This window comes from Oncorhynchus mykiss, chromosome 26 (genome assembly GCF_057628025.1).
Source record: "Oncorhynchus mykiss isolate SJ-2025 chromosome 26, ASM5762802v1, whole genome shotgun sequence".
NCBI lineage: Eukaryota > Metazoa > Chordata > Actinopteri > Salmoniformes > Salmonidae > Oncorhynchus > Oncorhynchus mykiss.
This window is the reverse complement of record NC_143047.1, coordinates 10,768,237-10,784,463: the sequence shown is the minus strand read 5'-3', so window position 1 is coordinate 10,784,463 and position 16,227 is coordinate 10,768,237. Positions and strand designations below refer to the sequence as shown.

The 16,227-nt window shown below is 39.1% G+C and overlaps 2 protein-coding genes across 18 annotated transcripts in view; one reads left to right on the top strand and one right to left on the bottom strand.

Annotated features, from left to right (window-relative positions):
• itfg1 (integrin alpha FG-GAP repeat containing 1) overlaps nucleotides 1–4,769 on the bottom strand; it is a 118,956-nt gene extending 114,187 nt beyond the window's left edge. For 2 of the 4 annotated variants that reach the window (XR_016492228.1, XM_090222116.1), the window contains exons 1-6: nucleotides 4,333–4,748; nucleotides 3,830–3,914; nucleotides 3,479–3,618; nucleotides 3,287–3,338; nucleotides 3,043–3,120; nucleotides 2,735–2,829 (exon numbers count right to left, since the gene is read on the bottom strand). Coding sequence is in view for 3 of the 4 variants with exons in the window: in XM_090222116.1 (XP_090078242.1) it covers nucleotides 2,735–2,829; nucleotides 3,043–3,120; nucleotides 3,287–3,338; nucleotides 3,479–3,618; nucleotides 3,830–3,914; nucleotides 4,333–4,516 (634 nt within the window). In the remaining variant the exon portion in view is untranslated. Of the gene's footprint in view, nucleotides 1–2,734; nucleotides 2,830–3,042; nucleotides 3,121–3,286; nucleotides 3,339–3,478; nucleotides 3,619–3,829; nucleotides 3,915–4,332 lie in introns of all 4 variants that reach the window. The other 2 variants (XM_036963415.2, XM_090222117.1) reach the window with 2 other exon arrangements.
• Nucleotides 4,749–16,227, top strand: part of phkb (phosphorylase kinase, beta) — a 59,595-nt gene continuing 48,116 nt past the window's right edge. For 3 of the 14 annotated variants that reach the window (XR_016492225.1, XM_036963411.2, XM_090222114.1), the window contains exons 1-3: nucleotides 4,752–4,880; nucleotides 9,936–10,022; nucleotides 15,337–15,475. Coding sequence is in view for 5 of the 14 variants with exons in the window: in XM_036963411.2 (XP_036819306.1) it covers nucleotides 4,817–4,880; nucleotides 9,936–10,022; nucleotides 15,337–15,475 (290 nt within the window). In the remaining 9 variants the exon portion in view is untranslated. Of the gene's footprint in view, nucleotides 4,881–7,679; nucleotides 7,784–8,522; nucleotides 8,644–9,935; nucleotides 10,023–15,336; nucleotides 15,476–16,227 lie in introns of all 14 variants that reach the window. The other 11 variants (XR_016492227.1, XM_090222108.1, XR_016492226.1 and 8 more) reach the window with 8 other exon arrangements.

Genomic DNA, 16,227 nt, shown 5'->3' with positions numbered 1-16,227 from the left:
ATCTGAAATTGCTTCCTGTTCAATGTCAAGGCCTCATTTAAGCTGTAAATTGGACCGCCGAGCAGCCGCTGTCCCCCTCTACAGTATATCACATGACCAGTCTGTATCATGTCTCACCTCTCTCTTCCACTTCTGGTGTTTTCTGTTCACTCCTCCTCATCCCCTATCTGATCTATGTTCTGGTAGTTTATTAAGATGAGCAGCTTGTGATTACTACAGATGGTTAAGTATCCCTGTAAAAATGCTCCTAAATGGCTAATTCTGACACACTTGAGTGGTTCTACTGCTACAAAGATCACCGAGTCAGCACTGACACAATAAGACGAGCAAAAGATGCTTAACGTGACAACGAGCTCTAATAAGCCTCTAGCATCACATAACAACCTTGAGGGATTTTTACATGTAATTGTATTTTGCTCTGTTATATCTTACTACAGTGTGGAGGTTCCCTGGAGTCGGTATCAGTTTCAGATCTCGATAATGGTTTTGCTATGCCGGGGAATCGGAATGCGAGAACTCATTAGAAAAAGGTGGTAATTGCCAAATAATTATAAATGTCATTATGCACAAAGACACCGAACCGATACTATCATATGGCTTGTCGCTAGGCAACGTGGCTTTGCAACACTCCCCGCAGTATCCAATTAGGAATCATTTTTTCGGTTCGAGAGAAGTTGATTGTTGGTGTAATGTAAGGGAAATAGATTTGCCTCATCAAGGTTACTGGAGTGGGACTTCATAAAGGGATTGACTCATTGCAGAACTGGATGATTTTAAAAGGCATATTTAGATGTTTGGCCTGTTTTGAATCACTGTGTCACATTTTGCATGTTAGAAGCATCGTTGTTTTTTTTGTTTTGTTTTTTTAATGTATACAGAATCATTTCTGGTTTTGTCGTGGAATATTCTAATCAAGTGAGAGAGACTTTGTCATTTCTTCTAACAATCATAAGTCGCCTCAGGTTCATCTTGTGGTTAGTGGTAGCCGAGTGGTTAGAGCATTGGGCCAGTAACCGAAAGGTTGCTGGATCGAATCCCTGGGCTGACATGGTAAAATTCTGTCATTCTTCCCTTGAACAAGGCAGTTAACCCACTGTTTCCCGGTAGGCTGTCATTGTAAATAATAATTTGTTCTTAATTGACTTGCCTTGTTAAATAAAGGTTCAATTAATTACATTTAAAAAAACAACCTGGCTTAGTTTCCCAGATGCCAGGATGATTAGGAACAATGAGGGGTTTGCTCTACTCCTCGTGTCTATGGAATGCAGTCTTTAACTCAATTGTCAGCTCAAGCTGTCTCTAGTGATTATATGCCCAGATTAACTGCAGGGAGCTAGAGTGGAGACCCTCCCTTTAAAAAAAACAACACAGCATTAGTAGAATGTCTTGTTAAGTATTAATTGTTACCTATTAATATCAAACAAATACATACTTATATTTCCATAATATTGATTAGGTTACCATATGTTTGCGAAGTGTTTGGCATTGGCCTACCTGTTTTTAAAGATCTATTGTAGGCCTACGTGAAGCATTTATAACATATGCTGTAAATTAACATGATATAATAACCACATAGATTTTATACAGATATTGCAATCATGAAAGGATGAAATTAGTCGATATCTCATGATGGTATTGTACTGACTCTTCCTTAATATGGGATTTGACTTCCTGGGAGAAAAAAAATTGAAAAGTAGTCTAAGTGACAGGTTTGTCGGATGGAATTTTGTGGAAAAAGAGAAATCAAGTAAAACAAGAAGAAGCCGATTAATTTAGTCAGTGGTGAGGAAAATGGGAATTCCTCTCTCTCTTAGTCAACTTAAATTGTTGAACTATATTATATTTTAATCCAATTGTTTGGAGCGTAAGGAACTCTTAGGAGAAAGTTTGTGTACCACACAATAGAAAAAAAAGGGATAATTGCCTTGACAGATCATCTACCCAGCTGTCTCATGAAACTTGTGGAGTAGGCCATCAGGCCGGGACGATACCAGTACCGCGATACTCATTAGTGTCGTGGCAAGGAAAGAAAACACAAACCGGATTTAACTTCTTTAGGAAAACAGCCCTAATGTTGGAAACAAACATTATGTTGTCATCCAGAGTAATTTTTTTTCTTCCAAGCTATAGCACACAATGTTTGGAGTGCTTCGAGTTTGGTCTGCTTCGTGTTTTCATTTTTGCGATGGAAAATAATATTGTGATACCGGCCCTAGTATGCCAACATTCTCTCCAAGGGTTGAATACCACAAGGTAACCCACATACTTATCCCAATACTGACGGGAAATCTTTACCAAGTTACTACATCATATCAATTCAGAAAGATATGAAGAGAAGAGGATGGGCTGCCAAGAACAGACTCAAATTCCCTGCTTTTGTATACAGTATGTGAAATGCTGATTTTGACCATTTATAGAAGCATCTAGAAGAGTGCCCAATTACGCAGAATGAACTCACTACTCTTGACTCTAATGCTAAAGAGACTGATCACACAGCCATTAGATTGCTATGCACCACTGTCCATATGTTTCATTGTAGAAAGTGAGTCTATAGACTCCAATCTTGCTGAAGAAATTGAAAAGATATTGCACACCAGCACTACACACACCATGTAAAACAATCTAATCTGGTATGGTTCCAAATTAGCTTCCATCCAGCCTGTCTGTAATACCAGATTACTGAGTCTGGCAATGCAAGGTTCCAATAACCCATTTAGGATATTTGTCTACTCACCGGCGGTGAAATCCTTATTTATGTCGATGAAAGCATTGGAATGAGGAATACGTATCTTGACAGGTGAACTAAGAGCTGGCTGCCACACTGCGTTCCTGTGAGGAAAGAACACAACACAACATGATTCATGTGCTCAGCAGACATTCTGAAAAAACACAGAACAACAAAGGTACTATTTTTAACACTACATACATCTACAATATTTCAATTGCAATTGAGTTTTGTCAAGACATGGAGAATAATGTAAAATAAAACAATGTCTATGGGGACTGCAAAGCATTGAGTCACTTTTCGAATCTCCACCTTACCTTCCAGTAAGATAGCAGACTTCAGTGGAGAAATCAGCAGAAACCCCAAAGATGTCTGGAATCATGTCCCCATTGAAGCTGCGTAAGATAATTTCATTTATAAAACCGTCAAAACTCCCAACTCATGAGCAAGATCATAGGACTAAGTTTAGGAAAACAATATTGCTTACATGGAAACTCATCATAGAAAACAACTCCTACAGGTGATTTGTAAAAAAAAAAAAATGTTCCATGCATAACCTACTCCATTATCAGAGGTTGGTCCACAAATGTCTTATTAAGGTCAACTTGTTCATCTGCAAAACCAGATAAGAGATGTTAATCAGTTAGCTATTTAATAACAGTGAACAGAAGTAATTTTTCTGACTGTATTAGAGTATATTATTTCTTTGTATTCCATAAGCCTGAATCTAGGCCTAATAAAGCAACAATTTACCCAGGGTTTGGTTGTTTCCCCAGAATACAACAACCATTGTGTCTGAGGTGGCCTTGGTCTTGAGCTGAACTGTAAGCAGCACATCCATCTGAGAATCTCCATCGTAGTCTCCGGGAACAACACTGGTTATGATACAATTGCTGAGAGAGGAAAGATGTTTACAGAGTGCCAGCTGTTGACATAAGCCAGTAAATAATAGCGTAAGGCTTTTCTCAGTGACAGCTAAAATCATCTTGTGTCAATCTACCCTAACCCACAGAGTTTGACTGGACAATGTGGAATTATTGATGCTTCAAGGTGAGAAGTGATGTGTGCACTAGTACAATTGAGAGAATAAGATCAGAAACTTACACAGGCAAATCCTTTTTAGTGATATGTACTTTTGGCTTGAAGTATGGGGCTTTCAGATCAGCCAAGAATATCACCAACTCAGATTCTGAAAGTTCAATGAAATATGCAATAAAAAACAATGCACACAATACTCAATTTCAAAGTCACCACAGCACTCACAAAACCATTTCAACAATGCAGTGACTAATTCACTGAAATACATTCATTGGTGAGAGATCTAGACCCATTTTATGCTTTTGTTTCAATCTAGTTACTAGGCTACTGTGTCTTGTAATGTAGGTAATGCATTGAACACCAAACAGCTTTTCAAAGCAGAGAAAATAGATTTCTACGTCATCACTGTTTTCATTGCTCTGCTAGATTAGCTAGCATCTTTGAAACACATGCACAGCAAATGTCAATAATTCAAATATCCTCATCTAGTATCTAGCTAAAGTTTCTATATTATTCACTAAGGAAATGTATCCTATTGAAAAGCCAGCTAGCTAACGTTAGCTACTCACGTTCTCTGATGATGAAAATATCTGTCTGTTTATCCGAGTTGAAATCACCAAAAGCAGCCACAGTGCCATGATTTTCAGACCCAAACAAGTCAGTTGTTACATCTTGAAGAGCAGATGCTGAATACTTCCCTGCAAAATACACAGTAAATGTAAAAATATTGATAAACAATATCCACATCCTCATAGTTCAATTCAAACACAAACTGGAATACTGCAGTGCGTGTTCGGTTTACGGCAGATGGTGAATTGACAGCAAGCAATGCCTTAAGCCTAAATGAGTGGGGTTTGACACTTGTGAAGAAAAAAAAAATCTAGCCTTATTTAGTCGTATGTATAAAGTTAAAGAACATAATTGGTACAAGAGGTAGAAAGACTCTTGACACGTTCATCAAAGGGGTGGTGTGACGTCACACATTCAGCGCTTCCTAGTTTACTGCAGTGTCGCAACGTACTGTCACTTGGTAAACACAGAGAACCAACCAACATGTCAAGCTTGGGAGATGTCGGCAGGAAACTCCTGGAAATCAAAGCCAGACAAAAGCGTTCAGGTTTGACAGTGTGTTATTGTAACATGCATTTTTGTTGTATTTCTGCAAACCTCTGAATGTCCTGAGTGAAAAACAAACGAAACAGATTAACGTTATATCAGTTACTTGCCTGCTATAGCGGGCTTGCATGAGCATGAAAGGTCAAGCTTATACGTTTGCTGCTACTGAAGCTATTTTAGGAACTTCACATCAGGTGTTGCTTCTACCCTTGTCGTTTGTGTTAGGCTACATAAAACAGCAATGTTATCATACTGAACGAGAATGAATGTACATGTAGGCCAAAGGAGGCTGGTGGGAGGAGCAATAGGACGGGCTCATTGTCATGGCTGGAGTGGAATAAATGAAACCGAGTCAAACGTGGTTAACGCAATTTGAATACCATTCCAGCGAGCCTCATACTCATACTGTGGGGAGAACAAGTATTTGATAACCTGCAAAATCGGCAGTATTTCCTACTTAAAGCATGTAGAGGTCTGTAAGACAACTGTGAGACATGGAATCTAAAACAAAAATCTAGAAAATCACATTGTATGATTTTTAAGTAATTAATTTGCATTTTATTGCATGACAAGTATTTGATACATCAGAAAAGCAGAACTTTAATATTTGGTACAGAAACCTGTGTTTGCAATTACAGAGATCATATGTTTCCTGTAGTTATTGACCAGGTTTGCACACACTGCAGCAGGGATTTTGGCCCACTCCTCCATACAGACCTTCTCCAGATCCTTCATGTTTCGGGGCTGTCGCTGGGCAATACGGACTTTCAGCTCCCTCCAAAGATTTTCTGTTGGGTTCAGGTCTGGAGACTGGCTAGGCCACTCCAGGACCTTGAGATGCTTCTTACGGAGCCACTCCTTAGTTGCCCTGGCTGTGTGTTTCGGGTCGTTGTCATGCTGGAAGACCCAGCCACGACCCATTTTCAATGCTCTTACTGAGGGAAGGAGGTTGTTGGCCAAGATCTCGTGATACATGGCCCCATCCATCCTCCCCTCAATACGGTGCAGTCGTCCTGTCTCTTTTGCAGAAAAGCATCCCCAAAGAATGATGTTTCCACCTCCATGCTTCACGGTTGGGATGGTGTTCTTGGGGGTACTCATCCTTCTTCCTCCAAACACGGCGAGTGGAGTTTAGACCAAAAAGCTCTATTTTTGTCTCATCAGACCACATGACCTTCTCCCATTCCTCCTCTGGATCATCCAGATGGTCATTGGCAAACTTCAGATGGCCCTGGACATGCGCTGGCTTGAGCAGGGGGACCTTGCGAGCGCTGCAGGATTTTAATCCATGACGGCGTAGTGTGTTACTAATGGTTTTCTTTGAGACTGTGGTCCCAGCTCTCTTCAGGTCATTGACCAGGTCCTGCCGTGTAGTTCTGGGCTGATCCCTCACCTTCCTCATGATCATTGATGCCCCACGAGGTGAGATCTTGCATGGAGCCCCAGACCGAGGGAGATTGACCGTCATCTTGAACTTCTTTCATTTTCTACTAATTGCGCCAACAGTTGTTGCCTTCTCACCAAGCTGCTTGCCTATTGTACTGTAGCCCATCCCAGCCTTGTGCAGGTCTACAATTTAACCCTGATGTCCTTACACAGCTCTCTGGGCTTGGCCATTTTGGAGAGGTTGGAGTCTATTTGATTGAGTGTGTGGACAGGTGTCTTTTATACAGGTAACGAGTTCAAACAGGTGCAGTTAATACAGGTAATGAGTGGAGAACAGGTGGGCTTCTTAAAGAAAAACTAACAGGTCTGTGAGAGCCGGAATTCTTACTGGTTGGTAGGTGATCAAATACTTATGTCATGCAAATGAATTACTTAAAAATCATACAATGTGATTTTCTGGATTGGTTTAGATTCCGTCTCTCACAGTTGAAGTGTACCTATGACAAAAATTACAGACCTTTACATGCTTTGTAAGTAGGAAACACTGCCGATTTTGCAGGTTATCAAATACTTGTTCTCCCCACTGTAGCTCCTCCCACCGGCCTCCCCTGATGTAGGCTATGTTCATCAGGCTAACTGCCATTACACTTGCCAACATGGCAACCTGTTCACATAGACAGTGCAGGGGTAGGACCTGTTTTTTTTGTCGGTGTGAATCATCTTGAGTCCGAAAGAGATTATATTGGAAAATAATAATTTCATACCTTGATTATATTGAGACACAATCAAATATGGCGGGTAGCCTAGCAGTTAAGAGCATTGGGCCAGTAACTGAAAGGCCGCTGGTTTGAATCCCCGAGCAGACTGGGTGAAAAATCTGTTAAAGTGCCCTTGAGCAAGGGGGGTGGGAGGTGTAATCACTCGCGGGCTTTGCCTATGTCCATGTTTTCAATCTGAAGTCATAAAGCTCGTATACTGATTTTGATTATGATCAATGGTTAATCAAGCCTGCTGTCAATTAAAGGCCTCATGCAATAGTTGGTTATTTAAGAAATACTTTATCATCATAATAGTTTATTTGTTTAGTATCACTCATAAAAAAAACATTATAGTTTGACGAATGAATGCCTGAAAATATGTATACACATTTACAGCAGACTGTATTTGAAAACAGACACATTCAGACATTAGGCTAATTCAAACCGTCATAACTCATCTTAACTATCATATGCCAACATACAAATAATTTCCAAGTAGGCTAATCTTTTAATGATCATTGTAGGCTACATGGCATATTAATGTGTTGTCATTTGTCTGTTTTGTAGCCACCCAATATTAACTTGCTTTGTGATTTCTGATTGATTTTGTTTTTCTTCTTAATCCGCTCTACTAACCCTCCTGTGAATTGCTGTAGATTTGTAATTTAGCTCAGAGACGATTGCCCTTTACCTCACCTTTTGAAAATGGCCAGTTCGGAATGTGAGATTTCCAAAGCTCCTCGGAAACTTAAAAGATATGGTAAGTAGTGAATTGAGCTTATGTAACTATTCTCCAGGTCGTTGATGTAAATGAGAATGTGTTCTCAATCAACTTAACTGGCAAAATGTTTTTTTTTTTTTTTTTTTTTTATAGAGGTAGGTAAGCACACCCAAACCCAAAGCCTTTCAAATTTGGTTGAACTAAATTTTGATTCAATCGAGTGTAATTCTTGTATATCATTATATGAGAAAATTCTCAGGATGACACCACTCCAAATGATACATTTCAATTAATAATCATGCCAGCCAGAGTTTTGTATTACTCTACCACCCTAGTATCATATGTCAGTTTCAGTGGAGGCTGCTGAGGGGAGGATGGCAAGCAGCATACCACCCTGCATCCCACTGCTGGCTTGCTTCTGAAGCTAAGCAGGGTTGGTTCTGGTCAGACCCTGGATGGGAGAACAGATGCTGCTGGAAGTGGTGTTGGAGGGCCAGTAGTAGGCACCCTTTCCTCTGGTAAAAAAAAAATGTCCCAATGCCCCAGGTCAATGATTGCCCTGTGTAGGGTGCCATCTTGCTGATGGGATGTTGAACAGGAGTCCTGACTCTCTGTGGTCACTAAAAGATCCAATGGCACTTATCGCAAGAGTAGGAGTGATAACCCCGGTGGCCTGGCTAAATTCCCAATCTGGCTCTCACGCCATCATGGTCACCTAATCATCCCCAGCTTACAATTGGCTCATTTATCCCTCCTCTCCCCTGTAACTATTCCCCAGGTCGCTGCTGTAAATGAGTCAACTTACCTGGTTAAATAAAATAAAACGGACCGAATGGCATCAAACACATGGAAACTTTTCCACATCAGGATTTATCACACGCCTGTCCTCCCCAATTAAGGTACCACCAACCTCCTGTGTTCAGTTTTCTTCAGGTGAATGGTATGATATGCTGAAAATGCTGTGATACACTATTAATGCTGTCTTACGTGGCTTGGTCAGGATGCTATACCAATATACCTGTCGTGGATGTAGGCTGCTACGTTCAATTCATGGGGTATATTTTGTGAGGTAAAATATGGTATACACTACTGTATCTAAAAATGATCCAAGTTGTTATAATTCACGTTATAATTCATTTTTTGCTGCAACTATGATTCACAGTCTCTCCCTAGGGTTTCCACCAAAGATAGTACAACTATTGTACTTATATTGTTTAATGGAAATAGAAAATTATACTAACCAGTATACAGTACTAAACCTAGTATTAACAAATATTGAACTCTCTCAGTGAAATTAATCACACAATATTTCCAAGCAACCACATACTTCAATCCGTGTTTCTATTCAGTAGAAATTAAATAAAACCTTTCATTTGCATATTAGCCTCGCACTGCCTTTGCAGAGTTATCTTGAAAAGCGATGGCTTTGTCCCTGCCACTTAAAAGCTGATGGAAATTATGGTAATTTGACTGGAAATTTGGATTTTTTTTTTTTGCCAGTACCTGAGGTATTGACCCAAAGATTGATCCCATTAAAATGTAAATCACTCCAAAGTAAAAATGTGTCTGAAATAGTGGTCCAACAGATGGGGTTCCCCTGAAATTCACTTTGCTCTGAAGAAATGATGGCAAGTTCCATTATATTTTAAATTTGTGCTCAGCGTAGGAAATCACACTTCATGCTGGAGATTTGTTTTGGTATTTGCAGTGACTAAATGTGAGTTGGAAATGGGGCCTTGTCGTGATTGCATGCGTCAATGCATTGTGGTTTTTGTGGGACCAGGACTGTTCATTGTATTCTGACGGAAATCACAAAAAACATGGCTGATACTGAATTATTTTGACCATGTGTTTATGATGATGTTCTTCAGTCCCTTGTGTAGCTAAAGTCTTCATTAACAGCATTATCTAAAAACAACATTCTGTAAAATATGTTTAGCATTTAGGTCTAAATAGATTTGCTTCTGAAGATTTAAGATAGAATTGCTGATAACTAGAAACCTTTTGTAGCATCAGTCTTACAGCCAACTACTCCCCAAGTGTTCATGGGGGTCTTTCTATGACATATATTTACTGTAGTGTGTGGGAAAGTATCACAGAGGCGCCTGAGACATGAACAAATGAACTCCAATTGAGCTCTGGCTCAGCAATTCATGTTCTGTAAATAATTGTGTTTTGTATCTCTCCTCAGGCTCCATCTATGAACCTCTCAAGCTCTCCATTCTCCACCGGGAGGATGAGCCACTATGGGAGAGACTTGACCGTTACTACAATGCAGGTGAGCACTGTGATTATGTTTAAAGTACTTAGTATTTAAAATCCTTGTTTTGAAGATCTCCTCAAAGGTGAGGTCCTTTCAAGTTTATTTTTCTATTTGTAGGTGGTGTACCTTTTGAAGTATTTGTGTTTGAAATATGGATAGAATGTTGTATGTTACTCTGAAATATGGATAGAATGTTGTATGTTACTCTGAAATATGGATAGAATGTTGTATGTTACTCTGAAATATGGATAGAATTTTGTATGTTACTCTGAAATATGGATAGAATGTTGTATGTTACTCTGAAATATGGATAGAATGTTGTATGTTACTCTGAAATATGGATAGAATGTTGTATGTTACTCTGAAATATGGATAGAATGTTGTATGTTACTCTGAAATATGGATAGAATGTTGTATGTTACTCTGAAATATGGATAGAATTTTGTATGTTACTCTGAAATATGGATAGAATGTTGTATGTTACTCTGAAATATGGATAGAATTGTGTATGTTACTCTGAAATATGGATAGAATTTTGTATGTTACTCTGAAATATGGATAGAAAGTTGTATGTTACTCTGAAATATGGATAGAATGTTGTATGTTACTCTGAAATATGGATAGAATGTTGTATGTTACTCTGAAATATGGATAGAATGTTGTATGTTACTCTGAAATATGGATAGAATGTTGTATGTTACTCTGAAATATGGATAGAATTTTGTATGTTACTCTGAAATATGGATAGAATTTTGTATGTTACTCTGAAATATGGATAGAATTGTGTATGTTACTCTGAAATATGGATAGAATTTTGTATGTTACTCTGAAATATGGATAGAATGTTGTATGTTACTCTGAAATATGGATAGAATTTTGTATGTTACTCTGAAATATGGATAGAATGTTGTATGTTACTCTGAAATATGGATAGAATTTTGTATGTTACTCTGAAATATGGATAGAATTTTGTATGTTACTCTGAAATATGGATAGAATGTTGTATGTTACTCTGAAATATGGATAGAATTGTGTATGTTACTCTGAAATATGGACACAATGGTAAATCTAAGTGTAGGCAGTAGTGCTTTTGGTTCAGTGGTGTGTCAGAAATATTTTCTCTATTTTCACTGTCACAATTATTAAGGCCTAAAAAGATAACTAAGAATTAAAATTAGAAACAAAACAAAGAAACAACTTGTTTTAAATAGGCTTTGTCACACTTACAGGCCAGATAAGTTCTCTCTGTGGGCATAGAATATTAAAACAATGCAGAATATGGATGGTTTTTACACACATCTATAAATCCAAAGCGGGACCTGCATGGCTAAAATATTGTGGGCCTGCCTACAATGCATAGATAAAAAGTGAATGTCAGCTCACTGTTTTACTCCTCTCAGACTTGATATTTGAATAAGGCTTTGGTGATTTAAGATTTATTTCCAAGCGGTCTCAGGAGCCAAGTCCTTTATCGACAATTGCATTGGGCACACAAAAAAAGCCTTAATTGAGAGGAGGGGAGGTTATGCTTGGTTTTTAATCAAATAATACTAAATGTAATAACATATTTGTTTTTTTATGTTTCTAAATACGAAGTATACAGGCGACCAAAAGCACATTAGGCTACTCTTGTTCCATGGGCAGTGTGCGTCACGGCTGGATCGGCTGCGTTTCCACTGTCAAAATTCATACGGCTAAAACCAGCTTTTGATTGGTCTTAAATATCCCTATCAGCGCTGCCTGAAATTAGCACTTTGGATCATGTTTTTAAGGACACACCTCAAATATTTCCACCATGCCCATCTGAGCGTATGCAAGCTGATATTTAAGACAGATAAATTGACGAACCTGGCATTGGGGCTGGAAAATGCCAGTGCGCCAATTTTTACATGACGAAATTTCAAACTAACGTGCATTTGACACTAGCGCTGCCTTAACACCAGCCGAAAATAGAGCCATGCAATTGTCACAGGTTACCGTACCATTGGCAGACATGTCACACCCCATTGGTCAGTTGTGATGATGACAGGGGGGCATGGATACAGCCTGGCAACTTATTTCATGGCTTCCTTTCTTTAATGGCACATCTCCCTTTGCTCAGTTTGGAAACAGAGGAAGTGTATTGTATTACGTAGTCATTTTATGAAGGATATTGTGATATGTGCTTTGCTGTGACCTGGGGCTGTGGTCCAAATGCAATATCTATGTTCAAGACAAATTACTTTTCAAGGGCAATACAGCTTCTATTATATTTTATGTTGTGAGCCTATTTGAAGAGAGAAGAAACAAATGTTTGTTCTACTGAAGACGGGCAACAAAGATACTTCAATGAGTTCTCAAAGATGTTCCCCATGTTCTTGGGGAGCATAGTTTATCAATATGGTTTCATGTTTGAAAATCCCAAGGGTTGTATTATGTTTGTATCCCGCTCCCATAGGCTAGTATAAGACAAAGAGACAGCGAGGGTTATTTGAGGATGCTACAGGAAAAGCAGCCAAGTGAAAGACACTAGGGGAGCAACTGGTCCCTCATCTGAAACCAGTGTGAACTCATGGTGACAGACATCCCCAAAGAGAACAACCTATCAGTGTTTCTCACCACCTGAGCTCCCCGGGTGAAAATGAATCACTCTCATTACTCCATGAATTTTGCGTTCATTGTTACCACTGTAGCTTTTATATGTTTGGTGCATGTTTTGTTCTTCACAGTAAACGGATGCAATTTTAGCTTTTGAAATAATGTGCCAGTACACTTTTTGTGATGTAGGCTATATTATAGTAATATTTGACACAGTGCTTTTCCCATGCCTTTTTCTGCTCCGTCAGATTGGTCGAAATTCTGAAAGCTTTAGATTGCCCTTGGTGAGTGATTTTATTCTACTAGCAATGTACGAAAGAGTACTGTGACAGTAACATGCATGTTGCTCTCTTGGAAACGTTCTCCGTGAGATGACAATATGTTGAAATGTTCTTGCTTAATTTTGTGGTCGGTACGCAGCAATTTAAGCAGGGAGCAAAGCAGCAGTTGTTATCGCCAATGCACGTGGGATGAATCCCCCCCCCCCCTTTTTTGTACTTCATGGGTAAATGACGACTCAGATCTTTCTCTATCTACTAAAAAATAGTGCAGTTGTAAAGCCAGTGGCATTACATGCGCTTATGATTCAGTGTGGACCAATTCTCTCTCATTTCTGAGCAAACGACATTAGGGATATCACTGTCCCTCACAGTTTGTCTTATTTTTCTCCTGTGCGGGCCTCAGGTTTCTTATTTATGTGGTAATGTGGCCACACTCCAGTGCCTCTTTATTTTATTCTCCCACTTGATTATAGTGGAGGCGCAGGGCTGCTATCTGACTGGCTCGGGGAGATTTAAGAAATGGTAGAGTAAGTTTTATGTTTTGTTGTGGAGGTCTCTTAGCTCTCATTTGTTCTTTCTTTTTCTTTCTTTCTTTCTTTCTTTTCTTTCTTTCTTTCTTTCTTTCTTTCTTTCTTTCTTTCTTTCTTTCTTTCTTTCTTTCTTTCTTTCTTTCTTTCTTTCTTTCTTTCTTCTTTCTTTCTTTCTTTCTTTCTTTCTTTCTTTCTTTCTTTCTTTCTTTCTTTCTTTCTTTCTTTCTTTCTTTCTTTCTTTCTTTCTTTCTTTCTTTCTTTCTTTCTTTCTTTCTTTCTTTCTTTCTTTCTTTCTTTCTTTCTTTCTTTCTTTCTTTCTTTCTTTCTTTCTTTCTTTCTTTCTTTCTTTCTTTCTTTCTTTCTTTCTTTCTTTCTTTCTTTCTTTCTTTCTTTCTTTCTTTCTTTCTTTCTTTCTTTCTTTCTTTCTTTCTTTCTTTCTTTCTTTCTTTCTTTCTTTCTTTCTTTCTTTCTTTCTTTCTTTCTTTCTTTCTTTCTTTCTTTCTTTCTTTCTTTCTTTCTTTCTTTCTTTCTTTCTTTCTTTCTTTCTTTCTTTCTTTCTTTCTTTCTTTCTTTCTTTCTTTCTTTCTTTCTTTCTTTCTTTCTTTCTTTCTTTCTTTCTTTCTTTCTTTCTTTCTTTCTTTCTTTCTTTCTTTCTTTCTTTCTTTCTTTCTTTCTTTCTTTCTTTCTTTCTTTCTTTCACATAGACTGTGTCTAAAGCGTTAGCTGTTGATTTAGTGGGTCATTAGGTCGGTGGATGATATGAGGCTGAGCAACTCCAATCTCAGTTTATTTGCATCTAGAGTGTTGTTGTGTCTTTTGGAGTTAGAGAATAATAACATATTTTAACCGTGGTTTTGATTCAGAGGAGTCTTACTAAGGTGCCATTTTTTCTCTTTGATGTGCCTCAAATACATTATATTGCCGTTAATAACATATGAATCCTAGTCAGAAGAAGCACTGTACTTTTTTTAATGTGTTTTTTCCCAAGCAGCCTCTGGGGGTCAAAGTAATTGTCACTTCCGAGTTACTGAAGGGAGTTTATTAATATTCTGCTTAATTCCCCCCACCTCTTTATCCTGGCAATGCTGACTTTGTCTCTTTGAATTGACCCGGACTCCCTGTAACCAAACGATCTCGCAGAATGGATGTCCCCCTTCATTTGCTCTGGCATAACGTGGCGATGAAAAATTAAGTACCCTGTTCAGACAGATTATTAGTCGGTGAGGGAGGACGGGGAAGGGTAGATGGTGGTGTGGTGACAAATACATTCCTGTGATTCCAGGCCTTCTGTTTTAGTGTGACTTTTTATTCAAACAAAATACTATTTAGAGGATTTGCATGAAGATAAACATTTGTGTCACTCTGTAATGTACAGTATGTGACCTGAAGCCAAAGTTAATGTCACCTTCACATGTGCAGTAACACACCTTGTTAGGATGTCTGGTTTTACAGCAATAACTACACAATATACAGCTGCTAACATACCTTTATATTGCATTCCATTTCACAATTTTTCTGATTTTTTTATATTTTTTATATCAAACCATTTCTGGGTAACTTACTGCAACAGTTGTCCACTACAATGGTCTAAAAACTATTTATCAAGCAAGAATTTAGCTAGGACTGTCTGGGACTGGTCCGGGACTGTCTGGGAGTGTGGAGAGCGGTTTGGAACTCTCTTTGTTATTGGTCTATTAACCAATTAACCACATGGTTATGTCACCACGCAAGCCTAAACTCCCACCCATGCAAACAGGCTGATTAGAAGCTGCTGTGGAGATGGTATTTCTTACCAGCAACTATCAGGAAATAACACTGATCAATGTTAGTTTCGTCAGCTGTTGGACAATATTATGCAAAATACAGGAACATATAGTTTTGACTGTACTGAGCCTTTAAAGGCTGAGGGATCACCTGTATCTCCCTTGTTTCTGTCTCTAGTGAAGACCACCATTCTGAACTACCAGAGCCCTACCACTGGCCTCTTCCCTACCAAGACATGTTCCAGCTGCAAGGAAGCCAAGGTGCGGGACTCCCTGTACTGTGCAGCCAGTTCCTGGGCCCTGGCTTTAGCTTACAGGTGACACACACACACACACACACACACACACACACACACACACACACACACACACACACACACACACATCTACAGCCACCTTAGCTCACTGTATATTAAAGTTGATCTTAGTAATGAATCTAGTACAACCTTAGTTAATGGGCTCCATCAGGGACCGATATTCTTAATCAAAGCAGACGGCTTTTGTAACGCCAAGGGGGTGCTGCGCATTGGCATGTACTGCTGCTGCTGCAGCATCCAGACTACACAGAGTGCAGAAAACATTAGGAATACCTACTCTTTCCATGACATAGCTTTCACCTGGTCAGTCTATGATCCCTTATGGATGTCACTTGTTAAATCCACTTCAATCAGTGTCGATGAAGAGGAGGAGACGGGTTAAAGAAGGATTTTTAAAGCCTTGAGACAATTGAGACATGGCTTGTGTATGTGTGTCATTCAGAGGGCGAATGGACAAGACAAAAGATTTAAGTGCCTTTGAACGGGGTATGGCAGTATTTGCCAGGCTCACCGGTTTGTGTCAAGAACTGCAACGCTGCAGGGTTTTTCCACGCTCAACAGTTTCCCGCGTGTATCAAGAATGATCCACCACCCAAAGAGCATCCAGCCAACTTGACACAACTGTGGGAAGCATTGGAGTCAACATGGGCCAGCATCCCTGTAGAACGCTTTTGGCATCATGTAGAGCACATGCCCCGAAAAATTGAGGGAGGGGGGGGGGGGGGGGGACTTCAGCTGCACCATATTTCCTT